This window comes from Panthera leo, chromosome E1 (assembly GCF_018350215.1).
Source record: "Panthera leo isolate Ple1 chromosome E1, P.leo_Ple1_pat1.1, whole genome shotgun sequence".
NCBI classification, from domain to species: Eukaryota; Metazoa; Chordata; class Mammalia; order Carnivora; family Felidae; genus Panthera; species Panthera leo.
Genome location: NC_056692.1, coordinates 35,287,035 through 35,301,372, shown reverse-complemented (window position 1 = coordinate 35,301,372; position 14,338 = coordinate 35,287,035). Strand labels below are relative to the sequence as shown.

Sequence of the window (14,338 nt, the reverse complement as noted above, 5' to 3'; positions counted from 1 at the left end):
AGTTGGGCATGACCGTCACCTCTTTGCAAAGAAATGAGGGTCAGAGATGACTAAAGGTGAGTCAGAGGCTGATGCGCGTTGGGGTAGGGGCTCCACTGCCCGGCACACTGGCAGCAAGGACAGCTGTGCATTGTTCGGACGTCTAAGGGTGTGTGTGGGGGCAGAGAAGAGGGTAGGCAGGGAATGAATGAAGCGGGGGCCTCTGGGGTGGTAACCAAGAGAGTTAGAACAAGAAGGGGGCCAGAGGGAAGAAAGGACAGAGCTGAGGCTTGGAGTCCAGGGTGCAGGTAGTGAGAGACCCTGGGAACTATCTCAGGGGAGCCTGCTGCGGGCCAAGCCTGACCCCAAGGAGCCCGGTTGACATCCAAGCTGAGGCTAGTGCTTCTGGGGAAAGGCCTCTAGGATCTTCCCTCTGCCGGAAGGTTTGGAGCGCGCCACTTTGGGGGGCTCTCCCGGACTCTGGCCTTGTGTGCCTCCACCCCTGTCCCGGGGCCTCTGGCAGATCGCCGAACATACCTCCACCTAGGAGGCCCCGGAGGTCCCGCGGACTCGCCAGCTACTGGCTACTGACCTCTCCCCGCATCCCCTGCACCGACACGCCACCAGCTCCTGCCCCCGCCCCCATCCACGTATCTCTCACGTCCATGTACATCTCTGAAGCAGGGCAGGTCCTCATCCTTTCTCGGGTCCATCCCTGCATCCGCCCCGGATCGGTCTTTTGAAGCCGCAAAGGCTCTCGGCTCACTCCCAGGGGTGAGTGAACCCAGCTGTTGCCTTCAGTTCCAAGGCCGGCAAGCCGAAGACTTTCCTGAGCGTGTCCCTTGCAGCCTCTGTGATTGCTGCCCGGCTGCCCCGCCCGTGGCCCCTCGCTGGGCCCGTGTCCCTGTGCACATCTGGTTGTCTCCCCCCACCCCACCCCCCACACCGTACCCCTGAGTTCCATCTCATTCGGCAGTCCAGATGGGCTGTGCCTGCGTTCCGCCTCCGAGCCACGGTCAGGAGTGCTGCCCAGAGCAGTTCTGCCACCGAGGAGTGGCCGTGACGTCCCCCAAGCCCTTACAACTCTTCTTCCCATCAGAGGAGCCCAGGACAAGGCAGGGAAGGGACCTGCAGAGGGAAAAGCCCAAGACTCGGAGGCACTGTTTTGCAGGAAAGTGAAATCCCTTCTTCACTGCCCATCATGCTAACTGGGAACCAGTAAGGACAGTGCCAGGGGCCTGCCTGCCACCCCCCTCCATTAAATCATTCTCTGTCCCAGCCCTGGCCTCTTCCCTCCCTCCCCCTACCTTCCTGCTGCCTGAATCATTTATAACCCAGGGCCCTGGGCTCTGTGGGAGATGCGGTAACATCCTGCCCCATCCCTGCCAGGGAGCCCACGTGCTACCCTGCCAGGTGAGCTCCCTGCCTTTTAATAAGAACGTTCGGGAGACAAGGCCTTAGGGCAACAGGAAGGTTGCCTCATGGTGAGAATTTCTGTGATCCTGGCAGGAAAGGAGAGCGCCCGTTATGAGGAGGGGAATTTCTGGTGCCTCCCAGGTCAAACTCCAGAGGGGTGCTCTGCCTTGCACATCAGGCTCGGGGTCCTGAGAGCAGAATTTGTTCCCGTCCCCACCCCCACCCCGTGCCCCCTAGCTCACCAAAACTTGCAAGCGCATTTCAGATCAGGGGCAGCTGGCGTCACTGCCCTTCCACTCACGGGTGAGGTCCGCAGTGAGGGCTGGGGGGTGGAGTGCTTGGATGAGGGGCACAGGCAGGGAGAAGGCTGCAACCTGTGTTACTCAGGGCCCGGCTGGGTCTGCAGTGGGTGGGGAGGAGGAAGTGAGTCAGTGGGCACAGCAATTCATGCTTCAGAATTCTGACTTTCCTTTTCAACCCACTGAGCCAAGACATTTGTCCCAACAGGATCCCAGGGTGGGGGAGGGGACAGGAGCAAGAGGATATTTACGAGACCGAGCTGGCCTCTCACTCACCTCTACTGTGTTCTCTGATTTAGGCCCATACGGAGCATGTGGCCAACTGATTTCAGCTGGACACACGGTGGCTGAAGACGCACTACCGCGTGTGAGTGACCGTCACGGGTGCTGGGAATACAAGCGTAATCAACAAGGCAGCACAACTATCTCGTAGTGAGCGACTTCTGGGCCTCAGCTCTACTGTTTTCCACCAAACCTGTGCGTCGGGTTTCTATAATCACACTGCAAGCCCAGACTGGAAGTCACCGTAAGGCCTGGAAGATTCAAGAGTGACTGCGTGGCACCCCCATTGCCCGTCCACTCCCCCCCCTCCCCAGCCCTAAAATACAATATGGTACAGACTTAGGCTGTTTACATTTGAGAGCTCTCTGAATGTGGGGTCAAGGTGAAAGCTCGAATAGGGGGTCAAGGTGAAGGCCTCCCTGGAAGATGTTCTGGTTCGTCTCTGACACCCCTGGAGGTTCTCAGCTCTGTGCCAGGCCATCGTAGGTTGTCAACGAATGTTTGAGGCTGACAGATTCTGAGCCGGGGACCAGGCGCCTGCCGGTATCTAGGTCACAGGAGAAAGGAAATCTGATAAACCCATTCATGCTTCACGGCTCCTCCCTCCCTCCTCAGTAATTTGCATTTCCAATTCAGATCAGAGATAGAGACCTGAGTCTTAATTCAATAGCAGAGATCTCATCCACTTAGTTCAACAAATATTAGGAGCCTTAGGACACACGGGATGCCGGCGAGGGAATAATGAGAGATCTCCTCCAGCCCTTTCGTTGCACAGATGGGGAAATCGAGGCTCGGAGGAGGAAAGTAACTTGCCCAAGGTGAGAAGGCCGAAAAGAGCCTGCACTCAACACACACATACGGCACCCCAGTTCTGCTCCACCTCTCTCCCCAGCTGCCTGTGCACACCCCATCTGCGTGCTGACCTTCCTGTGAGGACTGAGCAAGCCTGGGGCTCTGGGCGAGCGAGATGGGGTCGGGGGCGGTCACCCAGAGGAAGGCTAGCGCAAACCCAGCAAGCGCTAAATAAACCGAGGCGCCTTTATAGAATCTTGACGTTGTCATTGTTGCGACTGAGGAAATTTCACCCCAAACCAGGCCCCGGCTCTTCTGCCCTCTTCTGTCCTGAGGCCCCCATCTTGCTAGTCCTTCCCTTCTCCCTTGTCCAGATACTCCTCCTCCAAGAAGCCTCCCTGCCTTTACAGCACAACCCAGAGTTGGCTTGTTGCCAGGCTCCCCCAGAGGCAGACGGACCCCACCCAAGGTTTTGCTTGATCTCAAGACCGATGACGCCACACACACGCCAAGAGGGCATGAAAAGGTTTGTTATTTACATAATTGAGGTCTCTGGGGGAGAGCAGGGCTGGCGTGTGGAGCAAGGTCTGAACCAGCCAGGGAGAGCAAGGAAAGGAGATTGCCTTCTTGTGGTTGGGGAGTGAGATCAAAGTGAGCGTTTGAGCAGAGAAGGCCTGACGGAGTTCGAATCCTCCATGGATGCCAAAGGAGGGAACACAGCCCCCCAGTTTTATTATCAGCTTGTCCAGGTGTGGGGCAAAGGGGAAGAGGGAGAGGGGGTGCTTGCAAGCTGTCAGCAGCCAATCAAAAACAGGACTCCGAGGGGAGCCTGGGGGGGGGGGGGGGGAGGGCTCCGTCGGTTAAGCATCCCACTTTGACTCAGGTCATGATCTCACTGTTTGTGAGTGTGAGCCCTGCCTCGGGCTCACTGCTTGTCAGTACAGAGCCTACTTCCGATCCTCTGTCTCCCGTTCTCTCTCTGTCCCTCCCCTGCTTGCTCTCTCTCTCTCTGTCTCAAAAATAAATAAACATTTAAAAAAGTTTAAAAAATGGACTCTGGGTCCTCCTGAGGCATGTCATTCATGTGTCTCTGTTTTTCTCTACCTTTGTAGCTACTAGGGCCCCTTCTCCACAGAGCAGAGCCGACACGATAAAGTCAACTGACGAATGAGACGAAGCCGTGGATGACACATCACTGGAACCAGAGGACTTCAGAACTTTGTCATGAACTTACGGTTTCCCTTTCTGCATCTCTCTAGCCCAGAGACCCTTCCAGTGTCCACGTCTCCCTCCATCCCTGCTCTGTCTCCCCCAGACCTATCTGACACTCCCCCACATTCCTTAGCTGGAGTTCCCCCCCTCCCAGGCGCCCTGCTCTGGCTCCCACATTCCCTCAGGATACTCCCCTAGAGTGGAAACACCATCCCTCCTCCCTTTCCTGCTCCCAGCCCTGGGATCGGACATGCTGGTCATTCCTGTTTGGGATGGCCAAAGAGATAATGCCTGGCATAGAGCCCATCTGTCATCACAGGACGCTCAAAGCTGTGTCAGGTGGGACCCCTGCCCACACTAAGCGGCCACCCTGGCCCCTGCTCTCCTGGCCCTGGACGTCTCCCCTCCTCCAGGAATGCAGTGGAGGACCCAGTAGCCAGCCCAAAGGGGAACAAGGTAACTGGTCAACTTCCATCCCGGTCAGCTTCTTGTTCCTTGACCTTAGATGGCCCTGTGGATGCTAGACTAGAAGGCAGACTACGGGGAGAGGCTGGGTGGCTCTGGGAGTCACAGCCCGGGAACAGATGCTGTCCTAAGGGCAGACAGGGATGGATGTCGTCTCGCAGAACATCACAGAGAATGCTGTTACTGCAGCTGCTTTCATTTAGATGCATCTGGCTGTCTGACCAACATCTGCCTGGGACTCGTCTCTTAAAGACATAGGTGTGGTCAGGGGCTTCCGGTCCTAGCTCCGACTCAAATGAGCTGTGTGACCTTGGACATCCAGACTCCCTCATAAGTCAAGTGAAGATGATAATCCTGATTTCACAGAGAGGCCAGGAGGGTGAAATAAAAGTCTGCATGTGAAATGATTCATAAACTATAACGTGCAAGCCCCTTTCCAGCCTCTGAATCTAATTTTGTACTCCGAGCTCTTTATTCCTCTCCTTAAAGAGGGGTCCAAATTGTACAGGCTTCAGGCTCCCCCCCCCCCCGGCCAAACCTAGAGCTGCCCCAAGTATTGTACAAATGTTAATGATTAGCATAAGTGGTCAAGGAGGACTCTGAGGCCAGATAATATAGGATTAAAATCCGAGCTGTGTGGTCTTCACCAAGTTGCTTAACCTCTCTGAGCCTCGGTTGCCTCATCTTAAAACAGATAATCTTAAAACAACAATCGAAGATTGTTGCGAAGCTTTAATCTAATAATCTTTGTAGGGGCACCTGGGTGGCTCAGTCGGTTAAACGTCCGACTTCAGCTCAGGTCACGATCTCTCGGTTCGTGAGTTCGAGCCCCGCGTCGGGCTCTGGGCTGATGGCTCGGAGCTTGGAGCCTGCTTCCGATTCTGTGTCTCCCTCTCTGTCTGCCCCTCCCCCGTTCATGCTCTGTCTCTCTCTGTCCCAAAAATAAATAAATGTTAAAAAAAAATTTAATAATCTTTGTAAAGCACTTAGCATAGTTCCTGCTGCATGAGCATTTGCTACATAGTAGTTTTCTTCTTACTATTATAAACTCTCAGAGATAGGCCCTCTAAGTCAAATTTCAAGAGAGCGAGTGCTGAGGCCTGAATTTCTGGGCCAAAATAAGAACGTTCCTTCAGCCTGGAGAAAAGAATGCTCAGCGGAAGTGGGTCTTTGTGCTTCAATATGAGAAATCTGAGTCAGATTCAAGAAAGTAGATAGTGACCTCTTGAAGTTCCCTTTCGGTTAGATTCTTCTGAGGATAACGAGACCTTTGGGCCCCGCCCACCTACCTCCACCTGGCACCACCCATCACGCACCTATGGGGGCTCCGTCCCCGCCCAGTCTCCAAACACTCCGTCTGAGCCCGGGTAGGAGAAGGAGACCTTTGGGATTCTGCTGGGCTGGGCCCTGAAGGCAGGAGTGGATGAGATACGTGTACGGTCTGGGCCCAGCTCCCTGGCCACACAGTGCGTTCTAAGGAGAAGGGACTCATTTCTACCCCGACGAGCTTATAAGGGAGACGAGAAGGCTCAGCCCTTTGGAGGAACTGCTGTCTTGTGGCTTTACTACAACTAGCAATGCTTGGTTATTACCACTGCTAAATATCCGTCTGGCTTTGCTGAGGGACCACTCCCACCCGGATCAGGGTGGGCGAGGGCGGGTAGGCAAGAGAACTCAATCTCGACAAGGACAGCGAAGGGCCTGGGTGCGAGGAAGAACGCCCAGAGACCGCCAGCCGCCTCTCGGGGACTCACAGCGCCGCGGAGGCGAGCCGGGCGCATTCCAGCCAGCGCGCGCGGACGTCGGTTCCCAGATACGCCAACGCCGGGGCTCTCCAGCCGGGCCCGCAGAGGTGGCCGCGCCTGGAACTGCCTTTCCAGCAGCAGTAGCAACCCGAGCAAAGCGGCCGGACAAATCCCACCCCCGGCCCCGCCCGTCCAATCCATCTTGCTCGGGCTTAGGGGTGGGGGGGGGGGGTGGGTGACGCTTCTTGGGAGAAGCATGGGGCGGGGAAGGGAAATCCAAGCCTTTGGGGGCTCCCGACAGGTGTTTGGGGCAGAAGGCGGAGCCTGGTGAGGGAGGATGAGGAGGGAGGGGCGATGCTGCCCCTTTAAGAGGCGGTGGCGGAGCCGGGACCTTTTCTCTTTCCCCGGAAGGAAAGCGGAGCCCCGGCTGGGCGCGCAAGGTGGGGAGGTGCGGGCTTGGGCGTGGGGAGGCGGGGCGCGCGCGGAGGGAACCCCTCCCTCCGGTCTTCCTTGCGGTCCACCGGTCTGCGTGCCCAGAGCCGCCGCCGAGCCGGGATCGAGGGCCACAGTGCGGCCAAGGGGGCGCGGCCAGGACCAGCTGGGGGCAGGGTGCCCGGGGCGGTGGGGGGTGGGGGGGCGGTGACCCGGCGGCCGGGCAGGCGGGAGAACCGACCCGCGAACCTCGGAGAGGAATCTGAGAGCGCAGACCCTGAGAGGACGTGAGACTGACCGGGGCCGGGGGCCAGAAACTTAGCGCGGCGCTGCGGCGCTCAACGACGCGGCCCGCGCGACTGTTCTGCGGTGGCGCGGGCAGCAGGTGAACAGGTCCTCACTCCCAGCTCCGCACCCTCACGCGCTGTCGCCCCGGCCCCCGCTCCCGCTCGCAGCCATGGGCCTCGGCCCCCGCCGCGCCGCCTGCGTCCCGCGCCCGATGCTCTGCGCGCTCGCCTTGATGGTGGCCGCCGGGGGCCGTGTCGCCTCCGCCTTCAACCTGGACACCCGATTCCTGGTGGTGAAGGAGGCCAGGAACCCGGGCAGCCTCTTCGGCTACTCGGTCGCCCTCCATCGGCAGACGGAGCGGCAGCAGCGCTACCTGTAAGTGAGGCTGGCGGGGGTGGGGTGGGAGGGAGGGTGTGCGCAGGGTGCGCGGATCCTTAGCCGAGGCGCAGCCGGGCTTCCAGGCCCGCGGGGCCGCCGCCGGCTCTAGGGAGCCGGGATTAAGGGGGCGGGGACCCGGGCAGCCCTTCTGTTGCCAAGGTCTGGCGGGAAGTGGAGGGGTTGGGTAGGGGATGGGGTCGGTAATCACTGGCAAGTGCTGACCGGGCCAGAACCTGCCTAAACTCAGCCCCTGGGCTCTTCACACCTCTCTTGATTAGAAGTGGGATCCCCCTTTCCTGGGCACCCTCCCATTCTGTAAACCGAGGACCTCATGTACCGAATATTTCTCTCCAGGGCTGGGACCTGGGGAAAATAAACACCTAGTGGATCCCTCTTCCCCTGTTCCTGGGAAGAACCCATGGGCGTATGTATTTAAGCCCTCCCGGGCCTTTACACCTCGCATTTTAGTCGGCCGGCCATGCCAGCCACACCCTCCCTCTGCAGAGCCGGACTGGAGGGCCTCCTCAGCTGCTGGGCAGTTGCTGGGTGAAGTGATGGGCCAGTGTGGGCGTTCGGAGCTGTCCAGGAGCTCCCTCTGACCCCTTGAGGATGGGGAAGTCGAGGGAGCTGTCCCACCTCCTGCTTGGTCTCCCGCTCCCCAAGCCACCCCCAGCAGGGACGCCCTCCCACCAGACATCTTCCCTGCATTCCACAGATTCATGTTGAATCTTCAACCCTGAGTGTGTTTGTTTTGGTTTGAAGAGGGAAAGAGTGTTTTTCTCTTCTGCTCGCCTTCCCCAACAGCTGTAAGGAGAAGGAGGGGGAACAGCTAGCCACAGGGGAGAGGAGAGAGGGAGATTGCATCCAGCTGTTTGTGTTTCCTCCCCCCATCCCCCCTGCCGTGGTGCACGCTCGCGTCTAGAGGGGCGTGTGCAGGTTTCGGAGGGTTCTCTGCCATGGGCTCCGGTGCTGGGGTTGGCGTTTGGGAGAGAAAGGCAGCTGGGGCAGGGGAGGCCACCCCAGGAGGGAAAGAGTTATGACAGGTGGGCAGGCCCCCCCCCCACCTCTTTGGGCTGGGGGACCTGCCAGACATCTACCCCCACCTGGTGTCCAACTCCAGCTGAGCGAGAGGACATAGGCACATACAGGGTGTTATTGAAGCCTTTCCCAACGCTGGCTGGGGCCTGCTACATAGTAGTAGAAACTTGAGGAAGCTTGGAATATCCAAAGTCCAAACTCTGCCCCGGCCTCAGCCTCTGCCCCTGCTGGCCCAGCCCCAGCCCAGTCTACCTACCTCCTTGGCCTCCAGGTCGCTTCTGCAGGGGCCCAGTCCACCACACCCTTCCCAGCACAGCGCCAGCAACTTCGGGCTGCTCGTGGCAAGCGCTTCGTCTTTTGGAGACCCTAAGTGACCATCGGCACAAGTTTCCATATTGGTGCTCTTTCCGCCCCAGCCCCAAAAAAGATTTTCGGATTTTTCAATCCTGAATCTGCATGATATAAGACAGCATAGTGTAAAGAGAAGATCAGGAAGGCAAGGTTAAATAATGAAAAGCTGGAGTAAATAATGGAATCTGTAAGCCCCACCCCCCCCCCCACCCCCATGTGGCCTTGGGCAAGATATTTCCCTTCTCTGGGCCAGTTTTCCCCAAAGAGGGGTTGGACCTGGATCTATATGCTCCTTCCTGCTTCTGTTGGCCTATAAGAGGCAACTTGGCATGGAGGAGAGAGAAAAGGTGCCAGAGTCCCACTGCCAGTTTCCAGTCTTGGATCTGTCACTAATATCTGAGTCTTAATTTCTCTGCATGTCAGGGGGAGAACAACATGACTTCTAGTTTGGCTTTCGTGAGATAGTGTGTATATCTCTGTGCTCTGTGAATGCCTACATCTCCAAGGAGCAGTTTAGGGCTCTTGTGCCAGAGCCGGGCCCTCACTGACCAAGACGGCTGAGCAGAGGACCTCTACTTTTCTTCCTGGGCAGCTGGAGATGGCATTAGGCGTGCCAGGAGCCCAGAAAGTTCTAAAACGACTGCACCTTGGAGAGGCAGGTAGTTCTAGATAGAGTTCTGGGCCAGTCTCTCGGATGTCCTGTCTTTCCCGGGGGTGGCTCTGTATCTTGGCTCATCTCTCCTCCTCTCGCTGAATTCTGCCCCTTGGCCCTTGGGGAGAGCCAGCCGGGCCAGCTGGGTTTAGCTGCAGCCAGCTGTGGAGCCAGATGAGAACAGCTGCTTGAGGGGAACCGACAAGTCAAGTCTTATATTCTGTTAGCAAAGCCCCTCAGAAAGGGGAGAGGTTTCATGGTCCTGAAAAAAGTCTTGGCCTGGGGTTCCTAGAAGGTTTCTGGGAGATGCAGGGGCCCCTGAAAATATCATGTGTCTGTGCATTGTTCTGGGGGCAGAAGGAGGGGAGGAGTGTGGTTTTCATCATATTCTCAAAGAAGGCCTTATTCCAGAAGCGGTTAAAAACCCAGGTGTGGACCTCTTTGTTCACCTTTATCTCTGGACCGGATTTCCCCGCCTGCAACATCAGAGCTCTCTCCAACCCAGCTTCCCAGTCTCTGGAAGTGAGGGGTGTGGAGCAGGGCCAAGGACTAAGGACTTTGGGCTTCTTGGCGAGACGCATGAGGAGCCTGGGGGAAGCAGAGGGACTATTCCTCTGGGAGATGGCCCCTGCCCCCAGCCCCCTGCACCTGCTCTGTACTTCCCTCCTGGGAATCCAGTTGTCCTGGTCTGGCCTGACCTTGTGGGCTATGGAAGATACCTCTGGGGCTCTCTCTCCCCTTTGCCCTTGCCTGGAAGTGAGGAGCCTGGGGCAGCGGAGGTGGTTGTGGCTCCCGGCAAATGAGGTCATATCTGAGGTAGGTAGGTAGGAACCAGGCTTGCCTGCTGTGCTCTCCTAAAACATGTGTCCCGGGGCAGGGCAGACGCCTGGCAGCTTCCAAGCCTCGTGCCAGAGGAAATGGGCAGAGCAGCCGTGGCTGCGGGAGAATTCCTACACGCGTGGTACCCTCTTCCTCTGGCTCTCTCCAGTGACCAGTCCAGGCCAAGGAGGTTTAAAATTGGGCAGGAGGCAGGGGAAGACTGATCTGGTACAAAAAGAAGTAGAAGGGATTTGGCCGGAGCTAAACAAAGGAGGAAGGGGATGTCTGACGCAGTGCGGGGGACTGAGGTTAGATGGCACAAAGAACGCCCTAAGGAATCAAATACGGAAAAAATACTAAGGAGCCAGCAAGAAGGAGATGAAATGAGAAAGACTCCTTGTTTCAGGCCAAGGCCTCTTTCTCCTGTCCTCTCTCATTGTCTCGCTGCCTCCAGCTTATTGCTCTGGTTCTAGGGCTGAGTCACCAGAAGGGAGAGGGGGCAGCGTAAGGCAGACATAGGGGGAGGACGGAGAGGGCCACAGTTCAGCTGCCACAGGAGCGGCCTCCGGGGAGATGGCTAATTCGGGCCGCAGGATGGGCGCAGAGCTGGGATCCTGCGTCTGGGAGCTGCCCCCACCTGCACCTCGCGGGACTCAAAGGGGAGGGGGTGCCCTGCACGACCCGCTTCCCGGCCTGAGGAGTAAGGCACCGGGCCTGTGGTCTGAGTGCTGGCCCCTCTGGTTCCTCCAAGGTAACTGAAAGCTTCCCACTTGAGTCACCCCAGCGCCGCCCCCCCCCCCCCGAAGCCAGGGGCCTGGGAAGTTGAATCTTACAGGCGGTCTCTCTGAGCATCAGCCCACCCCAGGGCCCCCCAGGGGGCCAGCCTGGTGCCTTAACTGCTCCTGGATCCCATTCCCCAGCCTCCTCCCATTCTGCTGCTTTCTGCTTGGCTGTTGCATTAGCTTTGAACCGCTCTGGGAAGAGTGATGGGATGGGGGTGAGGAAGTGCTTTGATGGGACTTGGAGCTCGAGGGACTCCCCAGAGGCCAGGAGGGGGCTGTCTGGCTGGAGCCAAAGGAGAGGCTGAGGAGGCAGCTCTTTGAAAGCCCTTGAGAGGTCATTTCATCCAACCCCCTAGTTCCCAGAGGGCCCCAGCCCGGCTCCAGGAGAGGGGCTGTCCGATCTCCCTCCTTTCTTCTGTGCTCCCAGAGCTAGGTAAAGCATCCCACTAGCTTCCCTTCTCTTCTGACTGCTGCCCAGAGGGTGGGCTCGGGGGTGGTCTGGGAGGGGTCAGCTTTTGGACTCACTGATCTGGACCAGACCCAAAAGCAGGTAGCGGAGGTGCTCATTTGCATGGTATTTCACACTTCAGTTTACGTGCCAGTAAGGTCTCTCCCACACCTGGCTGTGGCTAGAGGAAGCTGGACCTGACCTTCAGCACAAGCCTTCCCCCATCCAACTCCCAGTCCTCTGGCTATAGACCCACTGGATCCCGGGCTGGGAGCCAGAGGGCCTTAAAGGGCCTCCGAGCAGGCCAAGTAGGAGCTAAAAATACTCGAAAGGGTTTGGGGGGGGGGCTCCCTGTGGAATCTCTGGGAAAGGAGGGGCCTAGGATGTGGGGCTGGAATTAGGGCACCAGCCCTGCCCCACTGCCCATGAGTGGGCACAAGGCTGGTGCAGGGTGAGGGCCGAACGGGTATAGATGGCAAAGGGATTTCTTTCCATCTAGTTGCCATTCGTGCCTGGCTCTGCCTGCTTGGTACCCCAGGAGGCTAAGAGGAGGGGCCCCTCCGCCCATGCCCTCTGAGATGAGCAAAGCTAGGAGGTCACGGTCACCCGGCTCCTCAGCCACCTCACTACCCACCCCCCCCACCCCAACAACTTGGTCAGGGCTCAGCGGGGGGCCAGCAACACCGCCACTGCATTTCGTGCCCTGGACTGCAACCGGGGCACCCCAGGGACTCCTCGCCCACCGAGGCCTGGACCTACCCCTTCAAGGTCACGGTAGCCATCCCTCAGCCTCTACCTCCAGCCAAACCTGAGTGACCGTGCTAGAATGCCCCACCCCCACCTTAGTGATTCCACCCCCGTGGAAGTGCCACTTGGGTCCCGACCTCTGCTCCCTCTAAACCGAACTAGTCTGCTATTTGCCCTTGGTTCCAGGTCCCCTAAACCCGGTGGGGCAAAGATTCCTGGGTGCTTGGGTGGAGGGGGGACACCTGGGAGTAAGTTAAGGCCAGTCCCTGATGCCACAAGGAGTCAGACGGACAGTGCTCACGTTGGCCATGACTTCATAGTCAGAAAGCCCTCTTGAAGAATGAACCCCTTTGTCCCCCCTCCAGGGTTGGTGGGACAGCTGCTGTCCCCATTTTACAGATGAGGCACTCACAGCTCAGAGAGGGAAAAGAAATTGCCGCACAAGGCGGAACAAACCCCGTGAGCAGGCCGTCAGGTTTTTTTTTCCCCATAGGCTGGCTGGAATGTTCCTTTCCCACGGGCTTTTGCTTCTGTTTCTCACCTGTCACTTGCTCCGGGGGCAGATGTCCATGGGTGGTCAGGCAGCGGACTCACCGGGCACCCTCTCCGGCCCAGACAGTGGATGACTAACCGGGCCTGGCTGCCACCCTGGTACCCTGCCAGCCTTCCTGCCCGCACCTCCTAGCACTGCTCTGCTTAAAGAAGCCACACCCCCGCCCCCAGCCACACTTCCCAGGGTGAGGTCTGAGGAGTGAGGTGCAGGCAGAAGTCCCGCCCCCTTGCCAGCACCCCCAGGCAGCGCATTCCTGACATCAGTGGGCGGAGGCACCCCAGTCCCGGCATGCCCGGGCCCTGCCCTGCCCCCTCCTTGCAGCCCTTGCTTACAGGTCCCAGGAAGGAGCTGCAGGTGGGGCCGTTGCTGTGCACCTCCAGACTCTGGCAGGAAGCCCAGAGCCCAAGTTCTGAGCCGGAAGCCTCAGGGTGATAGTGTTGCCGAGGCCAGATGGAGGGGTACCTAGGAGGTACCCCTCACCCAGAAGGCTGCGTCCATCAGGGTCTGGGAGGCGGGCCTGGCCGAATGTCCAGAGGCTGCCGGGAGATGATGCCCCAAGAGCAAGGGGGACGTAGAGCTGTCTTCTCAAACTGAGGTGCCCACGTTAGATATGCAGGTTCCAGGGCTTCACCCCCAGATGCAATTCGGACAGTCTGTGGTCGGCTGAGGGCTTTGCTGTTTTAACAAACATGCCAGAGATTTCTGATGCTGGTGGGCTAAGGACCGTCTTCTGAGATCCTGCTTCCAGGCTGATCTGCCTTCCTCTCCAATAGCCACCTCTCTGGGACGGGATGGGTGGCCAGGGCCCAAAGCACCCTTGGAGGAACCTGCGGTTAGCATCCCCAAAGACGGGTTCTAGGCAGGCTGGGGGCAACGTGATTGTTCTCTCCCATCCCCACGCTGGTGCCCACTGCCAAGAACTCTGCCCTGCGGCCCCATTGTCCAAAGTGTCAGGGACCCAGCCCCCCGCACCTTGTATGCCCGTCTCAAGGTGGTGGTGGTGCCGTGTGGGGGGAGAGTAGGTATCACCCAAGTCACTTCAGGGCCCTGCTGACCTCGGCTCATCTGGCTGTGGTTTAGGGGACACTCGCTGCATTCACTCGTTACCTCCTATTCTTTGGTGCCAGCCCCTGTACCGAAGTCCTCATCGGTCTCCATCCGAAGACCCTCATTTAGAGGGGAAGGACCCAGGCCTCCAGCAGCCCACCCCACCCTTCACACGGTTTCCCCTCAGGCCCCCCGGAAGTTGACCTGTGCCAGGATTCCTCCAGACTTTCTTCCGGTCTACCTTCGCCTCAGAAGCCAAAGCATTCCTTCCAGAAGCCAGATCCGACCGTGTCACTCAGATGCCAAACATTCCTCCCCAAACCCAGATCTGCTCCTGTCACTCCCTTGTTTAGAAAAATCCTTCTGTGGCTGCCCTTTCCACCCTGTCCTCCTGTGTGGCCCCACCCCGCCCCCTGCCCCCCGCTGTACTAGGAGCCTTGTGGATCCTGAGTCACCCTGCTTGCTCATACTTCCTGGCCTTTGCACATGTCACACCTTTGCCTGAAGTGCCTGCCCTCCCTCCCTTTCTTCCTGGCGACTCTTCATCGTCATCAGCACAGGCCGGGCTCCCCCTTCTGTGTGCCTCCCTGACTGCTCCCCACACTGGATCTGG

At 58.4% G+C, this 14,338-nt stretch overlaps 1 protein-coding gene and 1 long non-coding RNA gene across 2 annotated transcripts in view; one reads left to right on the top strand and one right to left on the bottom strand.

The window, feature by feature from the left end:
- Positions 1 to 961: 961 nt before the first annotated feature.
- On the bottom strand, positions 962 to 12,796 carry LOC122206353. Its single transcript, XR_006196427.1, has 6 exons — positions 12,667 to 12,796; positions 8,583 to 8,692; positions 2,329 to 2,523; positions 1,971 to 2,227; positions 1,638 to 1,795; positions 962 to 1,107 (listed from the first exon to the last, which is right to left on the bottom strand). It is a non-coding gene; the product is annotated as an uncharacterized LOC122206353 (long non-coding RNA).
- The window catches only part of ITGA3 (integrin subunit alpha 3), a 30,129-nt gene continuing 22,249 nt past the window's right edge, over positions 6,459 to 14,338 (top strand). The window contains exons 1-2 of the mRNA XM_042915432.1: positions 6,459 to 6,630; positions 7,078 to 7,285. Coding sequence (XP_042771366.1) covers positions 6,528 to 6,630; positions 7,078 to 7,285 — 311 coding nt within the window. The 5' untranslated portion in view covers positions 6,459 to 6,527. The remainder of the gene's footprint in view (positions 6,631 to 7,077; positions 7,286 to 14,338) is intronic.